The following is a 23013-nucleotide window of genomic DNA, read 5'->3' as shown; positions in this document are numbered from 1 at the left end:
AGAAAATCGTCGCGGGTGTTGGGCGTGAGCGCTAACCGCTACACTACCGCTCCCCACAATACAGACACACACACACATAAAATACAGATATATTCGCATACACAGACACACATACTCCTACGCATAGATATATATACAGCATATATCAACTCAGAACCATATATAGTATATACATAGATCACCCATGTTTCCAATAAGACACGAACACACATGGCCACACAGACGCATACGCAAATATTCACACACACGCGCACAAAGAATCATAGATTATACAGACACAACACAGATTAAAATACTCACACACACACACACGGGCGCGTAGACTAAACACGCAGTCACGCGTACTTTATTACACAGTCACGCAGATACTGAATATCACCCTCACACACGGTAACACAAAGTGACACACACGCACAGTCGCTCACAAAGACAAAGGTCCCCCGCATAACTTTTAACAGACTGTTGGGGCAAGTGCTGTTAGCAAGCAGCTATGAAGGCTGACACGGTAACATAAGAGGGTGGGTGGACAGCACCACGCCCGGCCGCCAGTGTTGATGTTTTGCACGCCTCACCAGGTACTCGTTTGAGGCTGAGTCGACCGTAGGGGAGGCCGCTAGGACCGGTTCAGAAAAACCGTCACCGATCTTAGCCGTGAGCGGGAATCGAACTCAGGTTCGGCCGGGTTCGTATATCGTGTAGTGCGCTAACCACTGCGCCACCGCTCGCCACCTAGTCTCACGCACCACACGGCCACTCACTAACAGAGGGGTCCAGCAGGAGGTTGGAAGGCATCGGAGGTGTTGGGCACGGTCATCTCTCAACATTGACCCCAAGGCTTCCTCTCTGGACAGGTTCCTTCTCGCAGTCGCGCAGCTCCACACGCTTTGCGGACTGGCATGCAACGTGGCCAGCAAACAAGAGAGCAATGGTCGTGGTCCATCGGGCAAGGAGGGAACGCTTTCCTTGAAGTGAACTCAGTTTAGACAACCAAAAATCCCGTGGACAGAGATCGATGAGAGTGAGTTTCCAAAGTTGAGGAGTGTGATTGCAGGATGTTGCGCACATGATGGACGGTTGGAAACGGTGATAGTCCGAATTTGCCGAATAAAAAAATGACACCGCAAATTCATCAATCGGGATTACTGCATACCCACTGCAGCAATTAACGCCCCCTACCGGCAGACTAATGCCACCCCCCCTAACACTTACAAACAAGACTCATCTTGGTATCTTGAGTTCTCAACCTGGTGAAGCACAAAATGAGCTAGAAACTTTGTAGAACAAGTCCTTGATATTGGCGCAGGTGTCAAGGCCCGAAGGTCATGGGATACATCGGCTGTGGAAGTAGCGACTGCACTTTCAAAGCCCAGGGTCAGCTGATTAAGCAGCCTCACTCGCGCCTCCCGAGTCCGCGAATCGAGCAAAACGTCGCCGTGCCTTGAATCCACGCGTGACAAGTCTCAAGTCGCCAGTGAAGAGGAGCTTTATTGGTGAGAATTTGAACTGCACATGGGCATCGTATGAATCATATCTTTGCAAACGTGACAACGCTGTCGGGTGGTGAAGGGTTCACGACAATAATGTTGGCATACAATCACAGCCACGTGGCATCCAAATTTAAATGTGGATCACGGAGGAGCATCTATCGACCAAACTGCGTTTGCTGTGAGTGTCGTTAGCTAGCTGACACAGGAAGGGTGATGCACGTTGACCACATGGGCGCTCATAAACTACGTTGGTTGAAGGTTCAGAGCCACTGAGTCAGAGTCACTGAGATCCAGGGTTAGCATCCAAACAGTCACGTGTGATTAAACCAGGTTCTCAAATGTAGGGAGTTGAAGGTGTCAGCCCGGTCACTCTTGATCGCATAAATTAAATTAAATGCATTTTTCGAATTCGTTTCGCAGTATTTAATCTCTAAAAATAAAATAAATATTCCATTGATTGATATGCTAATGCAAGGGGTGGGCAACCACAATAATGAGAAAAGCCATTTTTTTCAAATGCGGAAAAAAACACTCAATGCGACACGATCCTAAATATAATAAATACATTCACGAAGCAGTGAGCGATTGTAGCGCTGCACTTTCACTCTTTATTTATCCTGGGAAGTTTCTCGAATGTTTTTTTGTTTAACCAGGATCCTCTGCTAGCACGTTAGGCCAACCAACACTTTTTTCACAAAGTGTTTTGCAATTGGGAGGGAATTTTTTGTTCACGCGAGAAGATGTACAGAGCCGCTTGTCATACTGCCGTCTACTGGCCACCACGCAGCGCAGCGGCTTTGGGGAGTTTCAACACATGAACTGCAGCGGGCACCTATCAGAGAATGGAGACTAACGGATGGCATCGGTGGCTTTGCATTGCCACGTGGAGGGGGGGGGGGGGGTTGGGGGGGGGCAGGAAGAAGGGGCCGTCCACGCCAGGGGTGGATTGACGGCCTAAAGGAGGCCCGACTTGAGAGAAACAAACAAAATGGGCCAGCAGGAAAAACGATCGCCACGACCGGGGGGAAATAAAGGCGCTGAAGAAGTTGGCCCGGCCTCATCGTCAGCCGCCGTGCGATGACTGAAATAAAGAGTACGAACGACAAGCCCTTTCCCTTGCAAAATGTTGCTTGACACGATAAACGACTCGTTCCCTCCTCAAAAAAAACATTCGTTCACCGGTGGCGGAGGAGCGTGCACGGGTTGTGAGCACAGCAGGCAGATGCCCACCAACACTGGAGTTTAGAAGTGCCCTGCGTATAACAACACCGTCAGGTGTATGATCGTATGCTCCCCAGACCACGCCACAGACAACCAATCAGGCCCTTCGCGTTTCACACTACAAAATAAATTATTTTATTTGACCAGGTAAGGCCCCACTGAGCTATATAACAATTTTGCAGAAGCGTCCTGGCCACAAATGATAGCTCAACGAAGCGGCTCATCACGTGCAAATCTATAGCAGCCGAATACTGCAAACGCAATGGGGTTTCTAAATGTGACGGGAAAAACCGGAGGACCCGGAGAATAATCCACACGACCACGGGGAGCGCGGGCGCGGCGGCTCCGGACAGCGGCACGAACGACTGGCGGGACAAGCTGTGCACCTCCGCGGTTCCGATGCCGCGGCACGCGGCGCACACGCCACACACGCATTGCGGCTCTTGAAATACTGAGGTTTTTTCATTTTGACCGGATTCGAACAAAAAAAAAAGACTTTTCTTGTTATTTTGGTTACCGACCTCTGACCTATGGCGAAGGATACCGGAGAAAAAAAACACCGCGAAGAAAACGCCCCACGGGGCAGCGAACTTGACAAAGCAGACGAATAATAATAACAATAATCACATAACGGCCATCGGCGAGCCCTCCCCACGGACTCATCCCTCCGCCTCGGGCTTCACGGCGGACACTTTGGAGTGGCGCTTGGGGAGCGCGGGCGCGGCGGCAACGCCGGGCAGCGGCGCCAGCGACGATCGGGACGTGCTGCGCGCCTCCGTGATCTCGATGTCGCGGCACGTGGCGCACGCGACGAGGCGGTCGCGGTTCGCGGCCGACGAGAAGACGAGGTCGTGAGCGGCGGCGGCCAGGAGCCCGCCCAGCAGAGGCCCCATCCAGTAGACCTGCGGTATGCAGCGTGGGGATGTGAGGACGTGGGGGGGGGGGGGGCGCGTCGCGGGGGCCACACTGTGGTCGAGTACGATACTGCAGGTCACAATAACTCATTCACTCACTCACTCATTCACCACAATGAAGGTCACGACAACTCGCCCACTCACCACACCGCAGGTCACAACACTGACAACAGCTGTGCTCAAATCCAGAGATGTGATAACTCTTATCGAGTCAATCTTGATTTGAAGAATGCTTTTTCTTGTTGGTTGAAAGAAGTGTAACATACATACATACAGGTGTGGTAATGATGCCTCGATTAATTTATATTGATTTTAAGCGTATAATGCTTGCAAATAATTTTCGAAAATTTTCAACACGTTATTATTTATCCATTTGTGCAAATATCATTGAGGCTAACAGAGAAAACTAAACTGTACAAGTGAGACAGAAAACTAATTAAACAACACAAACGAGACAGTAAAGAGACAATACATTTTTTTAAAAATTACTCAGCAATCCCAACTGGTGAGTGATTAATTGAATGATGCATTGAAAGAGGTCTGGACGGCGGCTTGTTGTGACAGGCCAACAGCATGCTGCGTGTGGGAGGTGCGTGGCACTGCACGCTCTACGTACCCAGTGGTGTTTCCATAATCCGCACACGAGTGCTGGTCCAAACGACCGCGCTGGATTGAGGCTGCCCCCCGAGAACTTCTCCTGCAGAGGAAACGAGAGGTGTAGCGTAAAACCAAACCACGATACGCTGCTGCCCTCACAAAACAACTGAATCTGGCTCGGGGCCAAGCAGGGCCAGGGGTACGCAGCCAATGACATCGCCTCATCGCCAACACGCGTCTCGACCCGGTCGTTACGCGTGACGCCAACGGCATGGCTCAGCTTCCGCAGTGGAAAACCAACCCGGAGCCTACCTGAGCAAGTGCCCGGTTTGGATTGACACAGCACTGGCACGGCTCGGATATTCAGTGGAAAAGACGTTATCAGATTCATGAGCCCTCTTGCGGTCCCAGTGTCCCGTTAAACCCCGTGAAACTCTGGCCGGATCGCCTGGGCCCTCTCTGTGCCGCGTGGCCCAGCCGGAGGCGGTGAGAGACGAACCGAGGCGAGGATGCCGGCGCCCAGTGCCAGCCCGACGGGCAGCGGCCCCGCCTCCCCGGAGCGGCGCACGCGGTGCTCCTCCCCGGCGAGCGCGCTCAGCACCAGCTGGAAGCTGCAGAGGAGCTCGGCCGCCAGCGCCTGCCCTGCGTTGCCCTCGCTGCCAATCTGCGGCGAGTGAAACACGGTGGGGATTTTGTGAAGGGTCAGCCAACGGACGTTTCCTGAAGCTAGCGAATGTGCTGGTGGTCCCGCTGTGCTGAAGAGTGAGCGAAAACTGGGACTTTGTCCCGGTTTGAAATGTTCTGGCTTAAAGTTGAATTGTGAAACGGGCATAAGATCTGGCTACCTGAGCAGTGGGCATGGCTAGCAGAGGAGTAGGCAGGGTCGGTGAGCCAATATGCGGGCCCAATGTCACAGAGCGTGAAGAGGCCACTCTCTCCGTGTGAGCGGGGCTAGCCATAGAGTGGGCGTGGCTATGTAAAAGTGGGCTGGCTGAAGGAGGGAAGGGCTGCCAGCTAACAACCATGTGTCTCGGTTAATGTTCCCAGGAATTTGGTAGCTTTAACTCGACAACCAGACCAATGTCAAAGGATAAGTATAAATGCGTCACAACCCTCCACCACCCGACACGGCCAATCAGTAAAAAATGTGTCACGTTAACAAAACGCCAATTAGTTACTTCTGCAGCCCACCGGTGTGTTTGAAGAGTGAATCCACAACATTTTTGAATTTATTATGAATGTCAAAGGAGTCAAAATCTCTTTTACAAGTGCCACACGCAGTATAATATAAGCTATATGATTGAGAATAATTTAATATATGGATTTAAATGCATGTAAAACATCTTGGAGGAAAGGGGGCTGTCTCAAGTGTTACATTTTTTTCTCACGTTTTGTTCCTTGATATTCAGCTAGGCTCAATCATTTTATTGGATCTCTCCAATTGGCCTCCCAGTCAGGTGACTGGATGGTGCATCTCATCACATCCCGGTAAACATGCCAACCAGTGCCGGATTATCCCAGTAGCAAAAGTAGCTACAAATGGTACGAGCCCCGCACTTTCAAGGGCCCCGCGCTAAATGCTTTCAAGCTATCAATTCCGGTTCAGTGATTCTGCATTTTCTCTATTACTATAGTACTATACTGCCTTCAACTTTTATGAACGACGGGGTGTTTAAGGTTCGCAGCGATTTGTCGTATTATCTAGCTGTATAGCAAATACAAAAAATACAATTACTTTACTAAGCAAGTAAAAAAATTTATGTTTTAATATTTACGTGTTTATTTTATTTTATTTAGGGCCACTTTATAACATATGCTACAGGCCCCGCACTAGCTTAATCCGGTACGTGGTTGGAATCGTTGGAGCAACGTTGGCCCAACGTTCAAAGTTTACTGGGATGATACCGTGTGACGCCACCAGTGATTTTGAGATGGCAGTCACCGTACTGGCAGGGATACTAAAGCACTCGCGAGGAAGAATGCACCAGCTGTGGCACGTGACCAGGCAGTGTCTGAGGGGCCTCCTTCCTCATTCACGCAAAAATGTTCAGAATAAAACAAAAACAAAATTTCAACAAGAAATTATATGAACAGGTATTTTAGGAGTATCAAAATAAAAAGAATTGCTAAATAAATCCAAAACATAACTTACTATAACTGTAAGGTTCAACTAAATGACTGAAATCTATAGTTAGACATGTTAAACTAATGCTTGACAACTGTAAGTTGTTTATAATGTAGAATGTTAGTTTGATGTTAGTCTCAACATTTTTTTTAAATTCACGATTGCAAATGAAAGAATCAATGATGTGAAATTAGACTTGGACAAGACCGTCAGCGATAACAAAGCTGAGTCTTCACTGGATAATTAAAGGGCATTCATGTTATTATGTATTTGCCCGTGATACCATTCCACTTTATTGGAAACTAGGGCCCATGGGACCCCCCCCTCCCCCCAGTTGCTACATAGGTTAGGGAAAGGGCAGCGTTCCGATCTTCTAGAGAGCTCCTTCACTCACAACACAGTCGTGTTATCCGACTAAGCCAGTGGTTCTTAACCTTCACGGCAGCCTTGCACCCCTTTCGTTCTTAATCGTTAAAACATTAATAATATTCATAAATACAAATGTTTGATGAAACAAAGTAGTCGTACTTACCTTGCCCGTGCTTAATTTGTGTTTTCGATGATTTACCTTCTTAAAAAACAATCTGGCAATGTCTCGCCTGCCCCCCCCCCCCCCAGAAAGGGCATCTCACACCCCCCCCCCCCCCACACACACAACGAGGCCTCCCACTGTCACCCAGCGCGGCCCTGCGAGCAGAGCAGAGCAACCAAACCGACCGACTGACGGCGATAACCCCACAAACGCGACGGGGGAGGAAGAGAGACAAAGAAGAGGAGGGGAGGGGGCACATTCAACACAACGCGTTGACGGGAAGCCGCGAGACCCCACTCACCGACGTGACCAAGTACTTTCTGCCGGAACGTTCCGGCAGCAGCAGGGCAACGACTCCGGCCGCCACGACCGCGCCCAGGCACTGCGCCAACACGTAGGCCACCGAGGGCAGGGCCCCGAGGCGGCGCGTGCACAGCAGGGCCACCGTGACGGCGGGGTTGAGCTGCGCGCCGCTCGCCGGTCCCAGGCTGTGGGACAGCGCCGCGCACGAGAAGGCGGCGCTCAGCGCCACGGGCAGGGAGGCCGCCGCGCCACCGACGCAGCCGCAGCCGCAGGAGGCGTCGGCGGAGGGCCCTTCTCCCGCCGTGCCGGGCCAGGCCGCGCCGAGCACGGCGAGGACGAGGAGGAATGTGCCCACGGCCTCGGCGAACGCGGCACGCCAAAGGGACGCGCTGCGGATCTCCTGCGGTGGTGGGGGGCGGGGGGGGGCATGGGGGGCTCCCGCCGGAGGCATCGACGGTGCCAGGGGGAGGAAGAAGATGAGATGGGTGGGGTAGGGGGCTCCAGCAAAGTTGACCAAATTTCGGGCTCGGTTTCATAAACACATCGGAGTTGCATCGACAAAATGTCGTCCTCTGTCACGTATCCCATCGCCTTGCTGCACCTTATCGGCAGGCCCAGGCCCTGAAACGTTGACCCTCAGAACAGGAGGTGTTTCTGCAAATTCGCGTTGTCTGGGAAATCTCAGCCTGCTTGGGGAATGCCCTCATTGGTGGGGTGCTGGAGTCCAGCTCGGTGGGGGTTCAAATCAAACAGCAGGAGTTCACCTCACGAGTCACAACTCGAAGGGTAGACGGGTGTCATTAATCTGGCCTTCCTGAGAATCCTGCATGAGGTCCGATTAGCAAGGTTGGCGACGTACCGTGTAAAAGAAGTTCAACATACGGTACTCATTGACAATCGCTGCAAATCATTGGGTCTAATGACAACCAGCAGAGCGATCTAACAACACCCTACCAATGACATAACCGGGTGGACCTACAGGAGTTGTGGATTTCCCCAAAAGATTTGTCATACGGCAACTCATTGCGGGCTTAAATCTCACATTGGGTGACCCGTAATTGCCTCTTGTGGATCATTGCCCGGCCGGATTTGAGCCCAGGAATGAGTCGAGACTGCACAAACTATTGACTCTTTTTATTTTATGTATTTTCCCCGGCAAATTGCCCACTGAGCTATTACAGCTCTGGCTATCGCGAATGATAGCCCAAACGAAGTGGCTCATCACGCGAGGCAAATGAAGGATCGCATTTGAAGGCTTAGGTTTTTGTTTTCCCTCTCTCTCTTCCGCCGTAGCGGTCGTAGTGGATCCGTCGTGCGCACACGGCCATCTTACTCACGTCCAGAAGAGCCATCGGTGCTCGTGTCGCGTCGCGGCTCGCGTGCAGGTAAATTTGTCGGGCGGGCGACTTGCGGCGAGAGACGAAGAGAGAGAGAGAGACCTGTGGGCCACACCACCCACGCCAACGCACACGGGGAGCTCGTTAACGCCTCCCATTGGCCAGAGTGAATCATCACCGAGCCACCGCCGTCAAATTAATGCGGACCTTTAATGATTGAGAGAGCATTCATTCTCTGCTTTGAAGTGTCACATCGGGGTGGGGAGCGGGGGGGGTTCAGGTAGGGGGGGGGGGGGCATTGTTGGGCACGGAGCAAGTGGCCTCCGGAGTTGAGGAGGCCCTGGCGTGGACACGTGCACCTCCAGCAACGTTCCCATCGCAAACCCCCCCAAAAAAGTCGTCGTGCAAACCGCCGACGCCGCTCCACTCACCTCGTCGAGTTATTTCATAAATTCGATCGCCGCTCGGGAGAGGTTCTACTCGCGGGGCGGCACACAAAGCGCCGGCGGCGGTTCGTGTTGCGTCGCTCGACGCGTCGGAGTCGCTTGTGACAGGTCTGACGCAGATGGTGGCACACGCCGATTAATTATTCTCGCCCATTCACATCATCCCCCTCTCGCGTTTTGTACCCAAAAGGAGTACTCGAGGTTGCCGTGGTGATGGCTCTGGATGCGCGCGCGGTGCCGTTGACGGAGGTCCACGCAGTCCCCCCTCTCCGAGCCCACGCCGCACCTCCCAGCATCCGCGGCGCTCTCCGCACCGGGGCAGCAGCAGCCTCACCGGCAGTGGCCCCGACACGCGCCACCGGCCGCCCTCTGCCACGTCGCACGTGGCACGGCGCGCCAAGCTGCTGGTCTCCCTCCCCCACCTTGCCGGGCCTGCGGGCAGAGGAGTATGCACGCCGTTGCTGGGGGCACCTTGTCGAGGCTCGCGATGTGGCTCTCACGAGAGCCGGCGTCCTCTCTCTCGAGAGGTCAACGCGGCTCACCGGAGCTGTCAACTTTTGGCCCACGACGCAGTCGCGTAACGGCGGCCGCGCATCTTCGTGGTGAAGACGCAGCTCGCGATGGCCGCCCGCTCACGATAGCGCGTCCTGTGAAGTACTGCTCGTTGTCACATTCAAGTTACTTCGCAATTTACACCATTGGAACCTCCTTTGCCAGTAGCAAAATATGATAATTGTTTTTTTTACCCTGTTACCTGGCAACAAAACTGACACCTTTGGTTTTACCCCGAGCTCTCATACTCTGATGGTGCATTGTCTGTGAGTTGTGCGCCTTTTGGCGTCATCTGGTCCAACACCATGTGAGACTAGGCTCTAAAGAAAGCTGTCTCGGGTGTGGACCAATCAATTTCAAGGACAGTGCATACATTATCAGAGTCGTGTTTTTTGTTTGCATTCCGACCGCAGGTATTGCGGTCAATGCAAACATGACTCCTTGTAAAAAAGGTGTCAGTTTTGTTGCCAGATAAAAGGGTAAAAAAAACAATTATTACTTATTATTACTTCGCAATGTTAAGAAATCGTCGCATTTGTCTCTCTTGTCGCAGGCGTATCACCCTTGGCTCTACACTTAGGTTTGACAGCAGTGGGTAGATCATGGCTGCCGCTACTGATGATAGACCGACACAGAGAAGGTCCTCAGGTACCCGTCTGTGAAACAATGTGCCGTCGCGATAGCCTTGTGCTTAGAGAATGGCGGGAATAATTCAGACTCGGCCTATATTTCAGCTGGTAAGGCCCCATTGAGCTCAGCAACTCTTTGGTAATGACGTCCACAGTCCAAGACAGTCGGTCGTGGTGGCTGTTACATGACTGGACACTGCAGGGTGGAGGGAACTTGCAAACTAACCAGAACGAAAACAACAACAACAACACATCTACACGGAATCCACGCCAGAACTCACTGCACACATGATAAACAATATACAGGGCTTACGTACAAATCAAAATCAGTGTCAAAACCTCCCCATCACAGACGTGTGTAGATATACCGTGTACGCAGCCTCAGACGTAACGGAGTTTAGTCGTAGAATTAACAGTTAATATTCATTCTTATTCTGAGTTCTTGCCAGTGGAGGAATGCCCTCGCTTGGAAACAGGGCCTTAACGGGCAGCGAGCCCAACCGGCTCCGGATTGGACACTGCTTCCAAAGTTCGCCCTTATAGGTTAACATTCGGAATTTGGTGTTGATGGGCTCCCAAATAATAATGGCCTTTCGTCGTGAACGACGTCCTTTTATCAATTTTCTCAATTTTGGCGAAGATGTCCGGTTCAAGGCGGTTGATAAACTTCCTTAAAAAGGAAACCCAGCCAAGCTTCTAACGAGCTGAAAAGAGACACTGTGTGAGAAATAATAATAATAATAAAAATGAGAACAGGAAGAAGATATACATGTTTAACATTTTCACACTGCTGCGCGTACACAAAAGCAAGCGGTAAATTTCACGAGCGGTTGAATAAGGTTTGAATACGGCCCACAAATTAACTCAGGTCACGCAGCGCAATGAAATACAATAGAATTTGGACTTATACAGCGTCTAAATTGCCACTGCATCTCAAGGTGTTTGTACAGTATGATGTAAATCACCAGGAACAGAATAGTGTGTGTATTTATATGAATATATTTTAAATAGATGCAAGAGCAATAGACGGAAGAGGAGAGGATGATTGTGAACCTGGTTCAGCTGAACAGAGGCGTGTGGTTGGCAGTGCAGACGGCCAGTGAGTAGGAGGTCCATTAAACAATTGGCGTGGTTGGCTACGTACGGTGCGAAAGAAGTGCAACATGCATACCGTACATAAAGCACAGAGGCACCGTGACCGAAGACATTGTTTGCTGCACTAACACATGACGGGGAATAGAGTGAGTTCGTAGCAGGGCGAGTTCGTGGAGGATCTTGAAGACGGTAAGGGTGATATTGATGCCCATACTGGACATCTGCGAAAAAAGCTTTATAGCTCATCGGATTCCCCCGTTATCAAAACATATTCTGAGCCAGTTGAGTAACTGGGGTGGAGCAGGAAGTGCCGCCCAGAGAGACCGCGGGGCAGGAGGCGAGGCTGCACGATTGCAGGGCTTGAGGCCCATGAGTGTTTCACGGTGACCACGCTTCTCTTGGATAGGAGTGAAGAGTCGATGTCTACGGAGGAGTGGGGGAGCTACACGCTGCCTCCGTAAATGCAATCATTTGGCTCAAAAAAACTGGAGCCAAACATCTCGACTGCTCTTTGACTTCTTCTTGGTTCGTTCGGTAAAGTCACGTAGAAGGGAAATAATAAAATAATAAAAATAAAACGTGATAAAATAATACAATTCTCACGACGTTTCGGCCACAACGCAAGCAGCCGTCCTCAGGTGAAGATCAGGTCTGTCGGAAAGGCAGCGTCTGAATGCTCTTTGACCTTTCACACTGAGCCGCACGCGAGTCGAAGAGTGTTCACTGGCGTTGTGCGTTTGTCACCAAGAGCGTTAGCTTTTAAATAACGCCTAGCAATTTTAAACTTCGAGTTGAGCAAAAAAGGAACTTGATTCTGCTTCTCAATACTGAGTTACCCCCCCTATCCCCCCTCCTCCCTGTGCTTCGATTGTGCTGCTGTTACTGCTGCGTGGTCAATCACGTAGAATTCCTGGGCCAGATCTGGCCTCAGCAAACTCCTGGCGCCAGGAGATGAGGTGGGGTGAGCACACAACTCTTGAATGTCACCGAGCCCAGTCAAAGAAATCGCGCTCTTTGCAACATTCAGCCACGGCCGCGGCCAAATCACCGTGGCTGTGTGCGGTGTCTCACCAAGACCTCAGAGGCTAAGCTGGACAGATAGGGTTAGGACTTGCAGGGGAGACTACCTTCGGGAATAGCAGGTGGTACATGTAGCCTTTGGGCTGCTAGGTGCATGGCCAGGGGATGGTAGCAGAGGAATGGATTTTTTTAAATCTATCTGTGCGGAGTTTCGAGCGTTACCATGGGTGCCCAATTGTCATCTTCTTTCTTCCTTCCGATATTAGGAAGCCACTGGAGCCGTGCACTTTTATATCTACGTTGAAAACTCCTTTCTTTAGAACTGCTTTCTGTGTTCAGTTCGTCGTCCGTCCCCCGCACCTCCGATGTGCACGGTTGGCTACGTACGGTGCGGAAAAAGTTCAATATACATGCATACGTGAAGCCAAACACTCATTATTGCAAACTGGCTAAACATCCGGGATCCTTGTGAAAAAGAGGTCTGAGGGTCAGTAAGGCTCTCTTGGGTAAATAATGGACATTATTATTCCGACGACTACTATCGGAAACCGTCTACGTAGTTCCATGGAGCCTCTTGCACAATATACGTTTGTAACACCTAGCGAGGTCCGTAATGAAATGCGCAACCGCCTCCTGCCAGAGCGGCTCGTAATTTCTAAGAAATCAACGTCGGCAGTGTCCATTGAGGTCGCCTCTCGGCACAGTCGGTGGCACGCAAACCCAGCAACAATTACAGCAGCAGCAGCAACAACGACGACGACAAAGGCGCGAGAGACGCGGCTGTGTGCCAAACTTTGCCGCAAGCAACTCTATTCAGGGCATCGTGACGGTGACGCCAGAGGAGGGCATTTGCTGGCAAACGTGGTTGGGAACGAAACTGTTATTTGTTTTTTTTTATCTTGTGCCACACTAACGCCTTGCACTCACGCACAACTCTCACGCTCTTAGGAAGTGTAAATCTCTCCCCTGCGTCCGCCCCTCCTCATCCTCCTCCGTCTTTTTGCGTTCGGCTGAGTTGAGAGCGACGTTAAAGATCTCGGTCTGAGTGTGAAAGCCACGCGACGGATGCAGCTGATGGCTGAGTTAACTGCTGTCGCTACTATAGTTGCTACTGCCTCCGATGAATTTTCATAGTTGGCAGCGGCAGTGTGTGATAAACAGACACCGTTCTGCGAGTCTCCGCTGCATTATGCCCTCTCCTCGCCTGCGCCATCCCTAGCCACGTGTTTGATGGTTCACACTCAGCTCCAGGAGATTTACTTAAACCCCATTATGCCCCACGGAAGCGCATCACGAGTTTGTGCACGGCATTGCTTATTGCGTTGAACGGGGCCCTATATTTTATATGGAGCACTCTTGCCAATAACATAGGTTATCCGGCAACGTTTCCATAATACGCCTGTATCTATTGATGAGAGATGGAAGGTCGCAACCTGGTCCAGAGTGTGTTTGCTTAAACATAAATGCTGCTAGGTAATATTGGTCTGGAAAGATTTATCAGTTTTCTCAGTTTAATTTATTTGGTATAGCCCTGTGAGCCATTCGGCTCTTGAATCGGGTGCAACCGCAACAAACAAAAACATGAACAAGAAAACATCTTAAAGTGACTATGTGACTGTGTGCAAACAGAAAATCCAAGAAATAACGGCAAAATCTTCCAGAAAAAGCACCGTACACCAACGCTGTGTGCAAAAATTCCAGTGGGATGCAAGTCAAACAACAACAACAAGACAACTTAGATTAAGGCCATCAGTCTAACTCCGTACTACAACAAACACACATGGCCAAACCAAAAAACTTTTCGAAATCACCAAAATAAAACCATAAAAGCAATGTAACAGTGATCATAGGAACTGTGACCGAATTTTCACAATAAACGACAATAAACGACATAGACAACAATAATATGACAACAACATAGACAACAACAATAATAGACAACTGCTGATGAACTAACACATATATCCGTTTTATTTATACGTAAAGAGGCAAAATTAACTTATTGTATTTTGCTCATATCAATTGTCTCCAGTCCACGAGGGCGATGCTGGCCCAGTGCAGGGTGCAGGGGGGGGGGGGGGTCAAGAGGAGGTCGCCAAGTGAGAGGCCGAAATCGCGGCAAGTGTGCACACAGCACGCCTTTGCTGAACTCGGGTCGCCACCTTTTCCATTGCAAACCAAACCCGGACCGTGTTTCTCAGTCATCACGAGCTGTGCAAGTTTATAGTGTGTGCGTGTAAGTCGATGTGTTCCTATGTGTGTGGGTCGATGTCTGTGTGTAAGTCCATGTGTGTGTCTGCCTTTTTCGCGCGGGCAACGCTGGGTACTTATCGCTAGTACTGTAATAAATGTCAACAACAATAACAACAAAAAACCGGTACCAAATCTCGGTACAAATCAATTCCTGCCACCCGATCACAAAATATGAACCTTATGGCGGGACCCCGGGGTCCCATAAGCCCCTCTCGCATCAACTGCGTTGCGACGTCATTTTACGTCTGTTGAAGGTGACCGACACGGCAATCTATTCCTCTCGACGAGTTCTACACGATTCGCTAATCAAAGTTTCAAAGTGTTGTTTATGACTACGGCAATTTTGGCAACGACGGGTGCTTGGTGAAAAAACGAGAGAATTTATTTCTGGTGGGTCGCGGCGTTTATGTTGCGCGGTGGGACAGAGTCGCAAAAAATAAATAAATGAATTACGATTTTTACTTCTGTTTATTCAGGACCCCGGGGTCCCGCCAAAAGGTTCAAATGTCAATTCCCAGACTGTCTGGGGCAAACCCAGACAGGTGGCAACCCTATGCTGAACCCAAATACAAACCCTCCCACTGGGTTAATTTACCCGTGCCGTGGCTAAGCCCTGACGTCGTGACCTTCACATGCACCTCAATGACCTCAATAACTGGAACAAGGAAGATTGATAATGGGCGTTTTTTTTCTTCTAAACTCTATGAATTAATGCATTTTTGGAATTTCAGACCTCGAATGTGCGGGCACTGAGACTGATGCTGGGAACCACTGCTGCTGGGTCAGTGGGGTCACACAGCCCACACACTCAGCCAGGCAGCCAGTCAGCCACACACTTAGCCAGGCAGCCAGCCAGGTACTCAGCCAGACAACCGGCCACCCACTCAGCCAGGCAACTGGCCACCCACTCAGCCAGGCAGCCAGCCACCCACTCAGCCAGGCAGCCAGCCACCCACTCAGCCAGGCAGCCAGCCACCCACTCAGCCAGGCAACCAGCCACGCACTCAGCCAGGAAACTGGCCACCCACTCAGCCAGGCAGCCAGCCAGGCACTCAGCCAGGCAGCCAGCCACGCACTCAGTCGACTCCTGCAGGCGCTCCCAGCCACCACCCACACCCAGCCCACACATTCAGCAACGCATCCAGTTGCATTCCCAGTCACGTGATTTATTGTACACCACCAGCCACGTAACAAAGATGCCCCGTGTAGCTTTAACAGACTGTTGGGGCAAGTGCTGTTAGCGAGCGCCTATTAAAACCAAAACGGCACGCCCGGGGGTGGGTGGCCAGCAACTACGCCCAGCCGCCTTTGTCTCCCCAGTGGCGATGTGTACACACCGCACCAGGTGCTAATTTAAGACTGAGTCGATCTAGGGGAGGCCCAGAACTGGTTCAGACAATCGTCGCCGGGAAGCGAACTCGGGTGGCCGGGTTCGTAGCGCAGCGCGCTAACCGCTACACCACCGCTCCCCACACACAGCATCACACACACACAGCACCACACACACAGCACCACACACACACAGTACCATACACACACACGCATCTCATGCACCTCCGACAGGGCCCTCGAAGTCCCTGGCACACATTACCGTGGCAACCGTGATGTGCTGTGGGGGGAGGAGGGAAGGGGGGGGGGACAATTCGTACCCGCCCCCCCCCGTCCCAAAACGACTTTCTCCCTCCCACGCGGTGAGTGTTTGTGCCATGGAGAACCATCTTCAGCTGCAGCCCCCCCCCCCCCCACCGCGTCCACAGTGAGGCGCTTTGTGCCGATCGCTCCAATGGGCGCTCGCCGAGGTTTCTGCTGCACGGGACAGGGGCGCAAAGGCGTCGTTGGAATCGCTCTCCCCGCACCGTGGCGGCGCCTCGCTCGCAGGGGGTCGCAAAGGTCACCAAACCGCCCCCCCCCCTCCAAGTCCGCCTGCGATGCCCCAACAAGTGCACGCTCATGGGGTGGGCCAAAAGTCGGGACGCGTTGGGTTATTACATTTATTTGAACGAAGCACGTTGGGTTTATTTTGTTATTGATTTTATTTTGACACCGGCATGCGCAGTTTTTGGCTGTTCATTCTTTAAGTTAAAATGTGTATCTAGTGTATGTTGACATTAAGATCAATTTGTATTCTTCACGTTCAGATGACCTTTTAAAGAGGGTCACCAAACCGCCCCCCCCCAGTCCGCCTGCGATGCCCGAACAAGTGCACGCTCAAGGGGTGGGACAAAAGTTGGGACGCGATGGGTTATTACATTTATTTGAACGAAGCACGTTGGGTTTATATTGTTATTGATTTTATTTTGACACCGGCATGCGCACTTTTTGGCTGTTTATTCTTTAAGTTAAAACGTGTATCTAGTGTTGTTGACATTAAGATCAATTTGTCTTCTTCCCGTTCAGATGACCTTTTAAACAATTGAAAGGACATTTATTACAGATGGAGTTCCCCCTCGCTCAAACTTCAAAGACGACGACGACGCTTGTAAAGCCGCACGGAGTTCTCCAGAAGCGACAAACAAACGCCGTCTCCTCCCCGTCAGAGCCGACAACGAAAACGCTTCCAGGCGTTCGATCTCCCACGACGATTCTGGGCGCAACCCCTGAACCGCATCAGCCTCACACGAACCATGCGAGCAGCAGCAGTAGCAGCAGCAGCAACTGATGGGGACACTTGACGATGCACAAATGGGACATGGAGAGCTCTCCGGCAGCATGCGGTGACTGCGTGGGGCAGCAGGGACAAAGCAGGTATCGGAGTGATCGACATCACTGGCGTCGAACAAAGACGGTCACCGCATCGCGCGCTTTCAGACGCGCTTCTGCGGCCGTCTGGAACGCTCTTCCTTTCGATATTAGGAAGCTACTGGAGCTGTGCGCTTTTAAATGTAGATTGAAAAATAATATTTCTTTCGAACTGTTGTTATGTATTTAGTTTGTTGACCTGCCCCCTCACCTCCGATTAGAGCGGTTGTCTACGTATGGACGACAGAAGTTCAACGACCGGTACAACAGAATAGATAAATACAAAATCATCTCCGTATCCACGTGACTGATGGGCGGGGTTTTCTTTTGGCCCACCTCTAACTTCGAGAGACTTTCGAAGGCAGAGCCTCACCTGCCATACTCCAATGAAAATAGCTGTTACTAAAAGTAAAAAATAATAATAATCAAATAAAATAAAGATTAAGATTTTTCCACTGATCTGTGTTATAAATGTAATTTCTGTACGATTCCATTCATTTTTTATAGTCAAAATCGCCAAATTTGCGGATCTCCGCTGCAAATACAGGGAGAGACGAGAGGTGAGGCAGTGACGAGCTCAGCCTCCCCTCTGATTGCGCAACCCCTCAGACACTGGATGGAGCGCGGGCAATAAGCGCGTGCCTGTTACTATCTCAGTATGTCACCAATGTAATGTTTGTAGACCCCTTCATTTCATGTCCTCGCCTTCCATACTCCAGGTAACTTATTTCACGTGCGTGTATAAAGATATTTAGGCTCGCTGGTCTCGTCATGAAACTGCAATGAAACGCACCAGGGGAGGCAGCCACCACATCTGCCTCACTGAGGGGGACGTGTCTAACACGCCCCCTCAGTGAGGACACGCCCCCTCCTGGACGCCACGTCCCCTCCGTGAGGCCACGCCCCCTCAGCGAGGACACGCCCCTCCGTGAGGCCACGCCCCCTCCATGAGGCCACGCCCCCTCAGTGAGGTCACGCCCCCTCCGCGAGGACACGCCCCCCTCAGTGTGTGAATCTGGCTCTGACAACGAGCCTGTGCCTCCCCAGCCATTGACCTCACCGCACGTCGCTGGACCACACACACGTTGGACGTAAATAAATACACCGACTCGCAACCACACAATTAACCACGTAGATCGAGTACGTTTCTTTCTTCTTCTCTTTGTAGTTTGCATGCGTATAAATTTGTGTTGAGTCGAATCTTGAAAACAATTACGGGTATGAAACAAACAAAAAAAGGTTACACACACAATTCGAGGGCATTACAATATAATAATGTATAAGAAAGCCCCCCGCCCTCCAGCTCCGCCCCGTCCAAATCGCTTCCACCCTCTTCGGAGGCCGACACCTGCCCCCTCCCCACCGCCTTTTGGCCCACGGGTGTCCGTGCAGTTGCACCGCCTGCACACCGGGCAGCGACGCCACTGGTGTCCCCTCGCCAAGGCGTCCTCAGCAGCAGTCAGCAGGGGGAGTTCGTGGTACAAACGCGATAACTCTGGAATGCCCAATCTGGCAAGTACTCTGTATATTTTATTTTTTTGTTTGCAATTTATGACAAAGCCACGTGATCTACATTGCAAGGCTCGCGGCCCACTGGCGGCCCAAATGTGAAAACACCCCATCATCATCATAATCATCATCATCAATCATCATCGTCGTCGTCGTCGTCGTCATCATCGTCGTCGTGCTGTCAAACCCCCAATGCTTTCAAACGTGTTGCGGCTTTCACACTGACGATGTCTTATCGGCGAAAGACGCCCACCTCACCGCACCCACCCCTGTGAAAGTGAGTGAAGAACACCGGACGTGAACATTCGAGTCGTGCGCGTCCTCCTGTGGTGGCGCTGCCGAACTGCATCTGACTTGTCACAAAAAAACTTTGCGCGGGCCACGCCGTGGGCTGCAGAGGGCATCACGGCAAAGCGAGGCGACATCCACTGCTGTGATCTGCCAACGTTCAAGTTGCCCGTACACCCCCCCCGACCTTCACCAACCAGCACAGCATCAGCAGTAGTCAAGAACGGTCCGACCAACGTGGGGAGGTCCCTAACCCAGCGGTGGATTGCCAAGATGGGCTGCCGGATGGTCTTCGCACGCTCATTGTTGACGGGCTTATGGGTAATGCTCTAGTCATAGCCTCAACTTGTAACGCGCCGCTCGGTATCCGCTCGCTCTCGTCGAGAGAGAGAGAGGGAGGGAGAGGATGGCCTCGGAGGAACCAGCGGACAAGCGACCACGCGGCGATCCGGCCCCAACAATTGCCCCAAGCTCTGCGATACTCGATATATTAAGGTGTCGTCGGCCGATTAATGAGTGCTTACGCGTGAGAGTGAACTAGCGTACCAGGAGAAAACCCACACGTGCGAGGAGAACACACTCGATCCCATACAAATGGAACATATGGAGTCCACACGTAGCTGTAGCACAAATTCTTCTGACGAGCCAGCGTTGTATGACACTTCCTCCGACGCCCGCGGCAAGGGAAGTGTCACAAGATGTGTGTGACGAACCACCGACCCTCGCTGCCTCCACAGCAGAGGTCGCAAACGGGTTTTGATTCCTTACCCGTACCCGGCCGCATCAGAGTCGCAAATGGGTACCCGTACCCGTACCCGGCCGGGTACGGGTACCCGTTCCCTACCCGTACCCTACCCGAAATGAGTGACCTACGGTTACTCAACAGTGACTCACGGCCTACCCGTACCCGTACCCGGCTGCACCAGGGTCGCAAACGGGCACCCGTACCCGTACCCGGCCGGGTACGGGTCGCCGGGTACGGGTAGCCGGGTATCGGGTACCCGGTTGCGACCTCTGCTCCACAGCGCTGGATCGCAGGCCACGTGCAGCATTGCCCTCCGATCAGCGCCGCACCTCCGATGAGCGCGGTTGGCTACGTACGGCGCCAAGAAAAAAAGAAGTTCAACACAGACATAGCCACCGCCGCTGTGGGGACCACTTGACTCTCTCCTCATTATTTTGGACAGAGAGGAAACCAATAAATTTGGATTTAAAGCTTTCGTGGCTGCAGGGATTCATCTTCTTGGTTCTTTCGGTAAAGTCACGTAGAAGGGAAATAATAAAATAATGAAATAATAAAAATAAAACATAATAAAATAATTCTCACGACGTTTCGGCGTTTCGGCCACAACGCAAGCAGCCGTCCTCAGGTGAAGAACAGGTCTGTCGGAAAGACTCATTCAGACGCTGTCTTTCCGACAGACCTGTTCTTCACCTGAGGACGGCTGCTTGCGTTGTGGCCGAAACGTCGTAAGAATAATTTAATTATGTTTTATTTATTTTATTTTATTATTTCCCTTCTACGTGACTTTACCGAAAGAACCAAGAAGAGGAAACCAATACTTTGTGTCTCTCAAAATGCCTTAACAGACCCGTCCCACGCCCCACCCCCCCATGGCCACTTAGACTCACATTTTCTCAAAAAATATCTGGTCTGATGATACATAGGGCTAATGTGTGTACGATGTGTATCAATGGCTAAATGACCCATACGCGTTTGCCTAGTTTCTCGATGCAAACACGAGATTACCGTCGTCTACGAAATACCGTTCATCGGGCCCCCTGCGGAGATGGAGCGATGACATCGGCTCGCGTGCAGTCCCGAGATTAATGTTTGCGTTAAAGGTTCGTGGGAGATGGCGACGGCTTGTGGAGGCATTCATCCATGAGTGGATTAATCGTGGATGTCGATGATGACGAAATAACTGTGATTTGGTAGCCGTGGTTGGTAAGTGGACACATTGGCACATTTCTGGTCACTTTTTCCCATTATTGAAGCGAAATCAATTTAAAGTGAATCTTTATTGTTGTTCCGAAAAGCCGGTGGCCATCACAGCGCATTCAAGCGTAATTGTGCGTCAACAAACTGTGTTACAAGCACATGTCGCATCGGCAATTGCATTAAAAGCCATGTGTATGGAGCCTAATAATGATAATTACATAACATCGTTCGGCAAGAATGTGACGCGGGGAACCGATGTTCCCAAGCTGTAGGAACATTCAAAGGACAAAATAATTCACTTATTTAGCCCACCGGTGTGCTGAAGAGAGAATCAACAGCATTTTTAAAATTTGAGTACGACGTTTCGCTGATAATTACAATCAGCTTCATCGGGCAAGAATGGTGAAACTGATTGTAATTATCAGCGAAACGTCGTACTCAAATTTTAAAAATGCTGTTGATTCTCGCTTCAACACACCGGTGGGCTAAAGAAGTGAATTATTTTATCCTTTGAAAAACGTGACAGATTTTTTACTGTTTGGCCGTGTCGGGTGGTGGAGGGTTACGACACATTTATAAATAACGCGATCTGACCCAAATTACTATATTATGAATAATATTGGTCGCGAAAGCCTACGTGTTAAATTGTAGGAACATTTTGTCAGGTTTTTTCGGTAAAGTCACGTAGGTAAAAACATTAAAATTAATGAAAGTAAAATAAAACAAAACAAAATAAAATTCACGACGTTTCGGAGGCAACACAAGTCTCCGTCATCAGGTGGGACCGTCACAGCCGAATTCGGCCGAATTCGGCTGTGACGGTCCCACCTGATGACGGAGACTTGTGTTGCCTCCGAAACGTCGTGAATTTTATTTTGTTTTGTTTTATTTTACTTTCATTAATTTTAATGTTTTTACCTACGTGACTTTACCGAAAAAACCTGAGAATATGAATCATTGCAGTCACGAAAGCTTCAAATCTAGAATGTAGGAACATTATTAGGGCATTTGGTATTAAAATCGGCAGCTTGAGACCATGTTCCAAAATACAGGGAGACGAGATTTCAGGCCACATTAAGGATAACAAAAATCTTTTGAAAAAATAAAACTGCATTGTGACTTAGAAATAATTAAAATTTGAACGCATTCTCAGAGGTGGCCGGATGGCTCAGAGCGCTTCAGTTGGCGCTGCTAAGATCCTGGGTTCGAATCCAGGCACGAGTTCTTGAAGGGTAGTAAGTTGATGGTCTTTTGTACAGTCCCCAATGTCTCACATCGGGACGCACAGACTCACATAGAGGCCCATAGACTGAGCTGTGTTAAATTTGGTGCTGCACTTAATTTGACTAAACCACAAATAAAATAATGGTCGAACTGTCATTCGACAGGCATTATTCTCAGCGACAGAGCACACGGGGAAAGTGATGGACTCTCCTGATGTGGACCAGAGGGTCACTTGAATGGATCTCTGAGACGGCTCTGTGATATTCACTTCATGGGCCATGGTCTAATTGTGATGAGATGCGAATTATTGGGAAACATTTTGTATTTATTTCATAGATCGCATCTCAAAAATGCAAACAAGGGAAACTCGAGGGTTTGAATAGACTTGTTTTTATTTTAACAATGCTATTTACAGGGACAGCTGATGAAGGGTAGAATTCTATCGATCAGAAAGGGAACTTGGAAAGGGCATTTTAAACATGTTTCAAACATTTTGGAATTCATCCCCACATGAGATCATGTCCTGTGTTGCAGCCATTATGTGCCATGCCTGTAAATGAAGAGACCTGGACGTAGGGTTGGTGTATAGCACAAAGATGGAGCAATCACACGTGTGAGGCACGCATCTGCAGGCCAGTGAGGCAATGCCTAAGAAAGCAGTACACAAAGTAGGCCGTGTATAATCGGACATGAGTGCAATGGTATTTGTGTGTGTGTGCTGTTTTCTGTTAACACATAGTTCCTGCTACAAATAAAATACCCTAAGAACAACTGGTCAAATACCCGAAACAGGACCCTTC

The 23013-nt window shown here is 50.4% G+C and overlaps 1 protein-coding gene across 2 annotated transcripts; it reads right to left on the bottom strand.

Moving 5' to 3' along the window:
• Window positions 1-1949: 1949 nt before the first annotated feature.
• LOC144943590 (aquaporin-like) lies at window positions 1950-16113 on the bottom strand. 2 transcript variants are annotated; one of them, XM_078871195.1, is made up of 7 exons: window positions 16103-16113; window positions 9146-9394; window positions 8517-8618; window positions 7178-7579; window positions 4719-4883; window positions 4239-4319; window positions 1950-3610 (listed from the first exon to the last, which is right to left on the bottom strand). In XM_078871195.1, the coding sequence occupies exons 3-7, from the start codon at window positions 8529-8531 to the stop codon at window positions 3368-3370; spliced, it is 906 nt and encodes a 301-aa protein (XP_078727321.1). In that variant the 5' UTR covers window positions 8532-8618; window positions 9146-9394; window positions 16103-16113; the 3' UTR covers window positions 1950-3367. The 2 variants fall into 2 exon arrangements, with proteins under 2 accessions (XP_078727321.1, XP_078727320.1); XM_078871194.1 differs by lacking the exon at window positions 16103-16113 and having other exon boundaries at window positions 9146-9417.
• Between the last annotated feature and the right edge of the window lie 6900 nt (window positions 16114-23013).

The sequence above is a fragment of the Lampetra fluviatilis genome, chromosome 31 (genome assembly GCF_964198595.1).
Source record: "Lampetra fluviatilis chromosome 31, kcLamFluv1.1, whole genome shotgun sequence".
Taxonomy (NCBI): Eukaryota; Metazoa; Chordata; class Hyperoartia; order Petromyzontiformes; family Petromyzontidae; genus Lampetra; species Lampetra fluviatilis.
The sequence above is the reverse complement of the archived record's forward strand: the minus strand, read 5'-3'. Positions and strand labels throughout refer to the sequence as shown.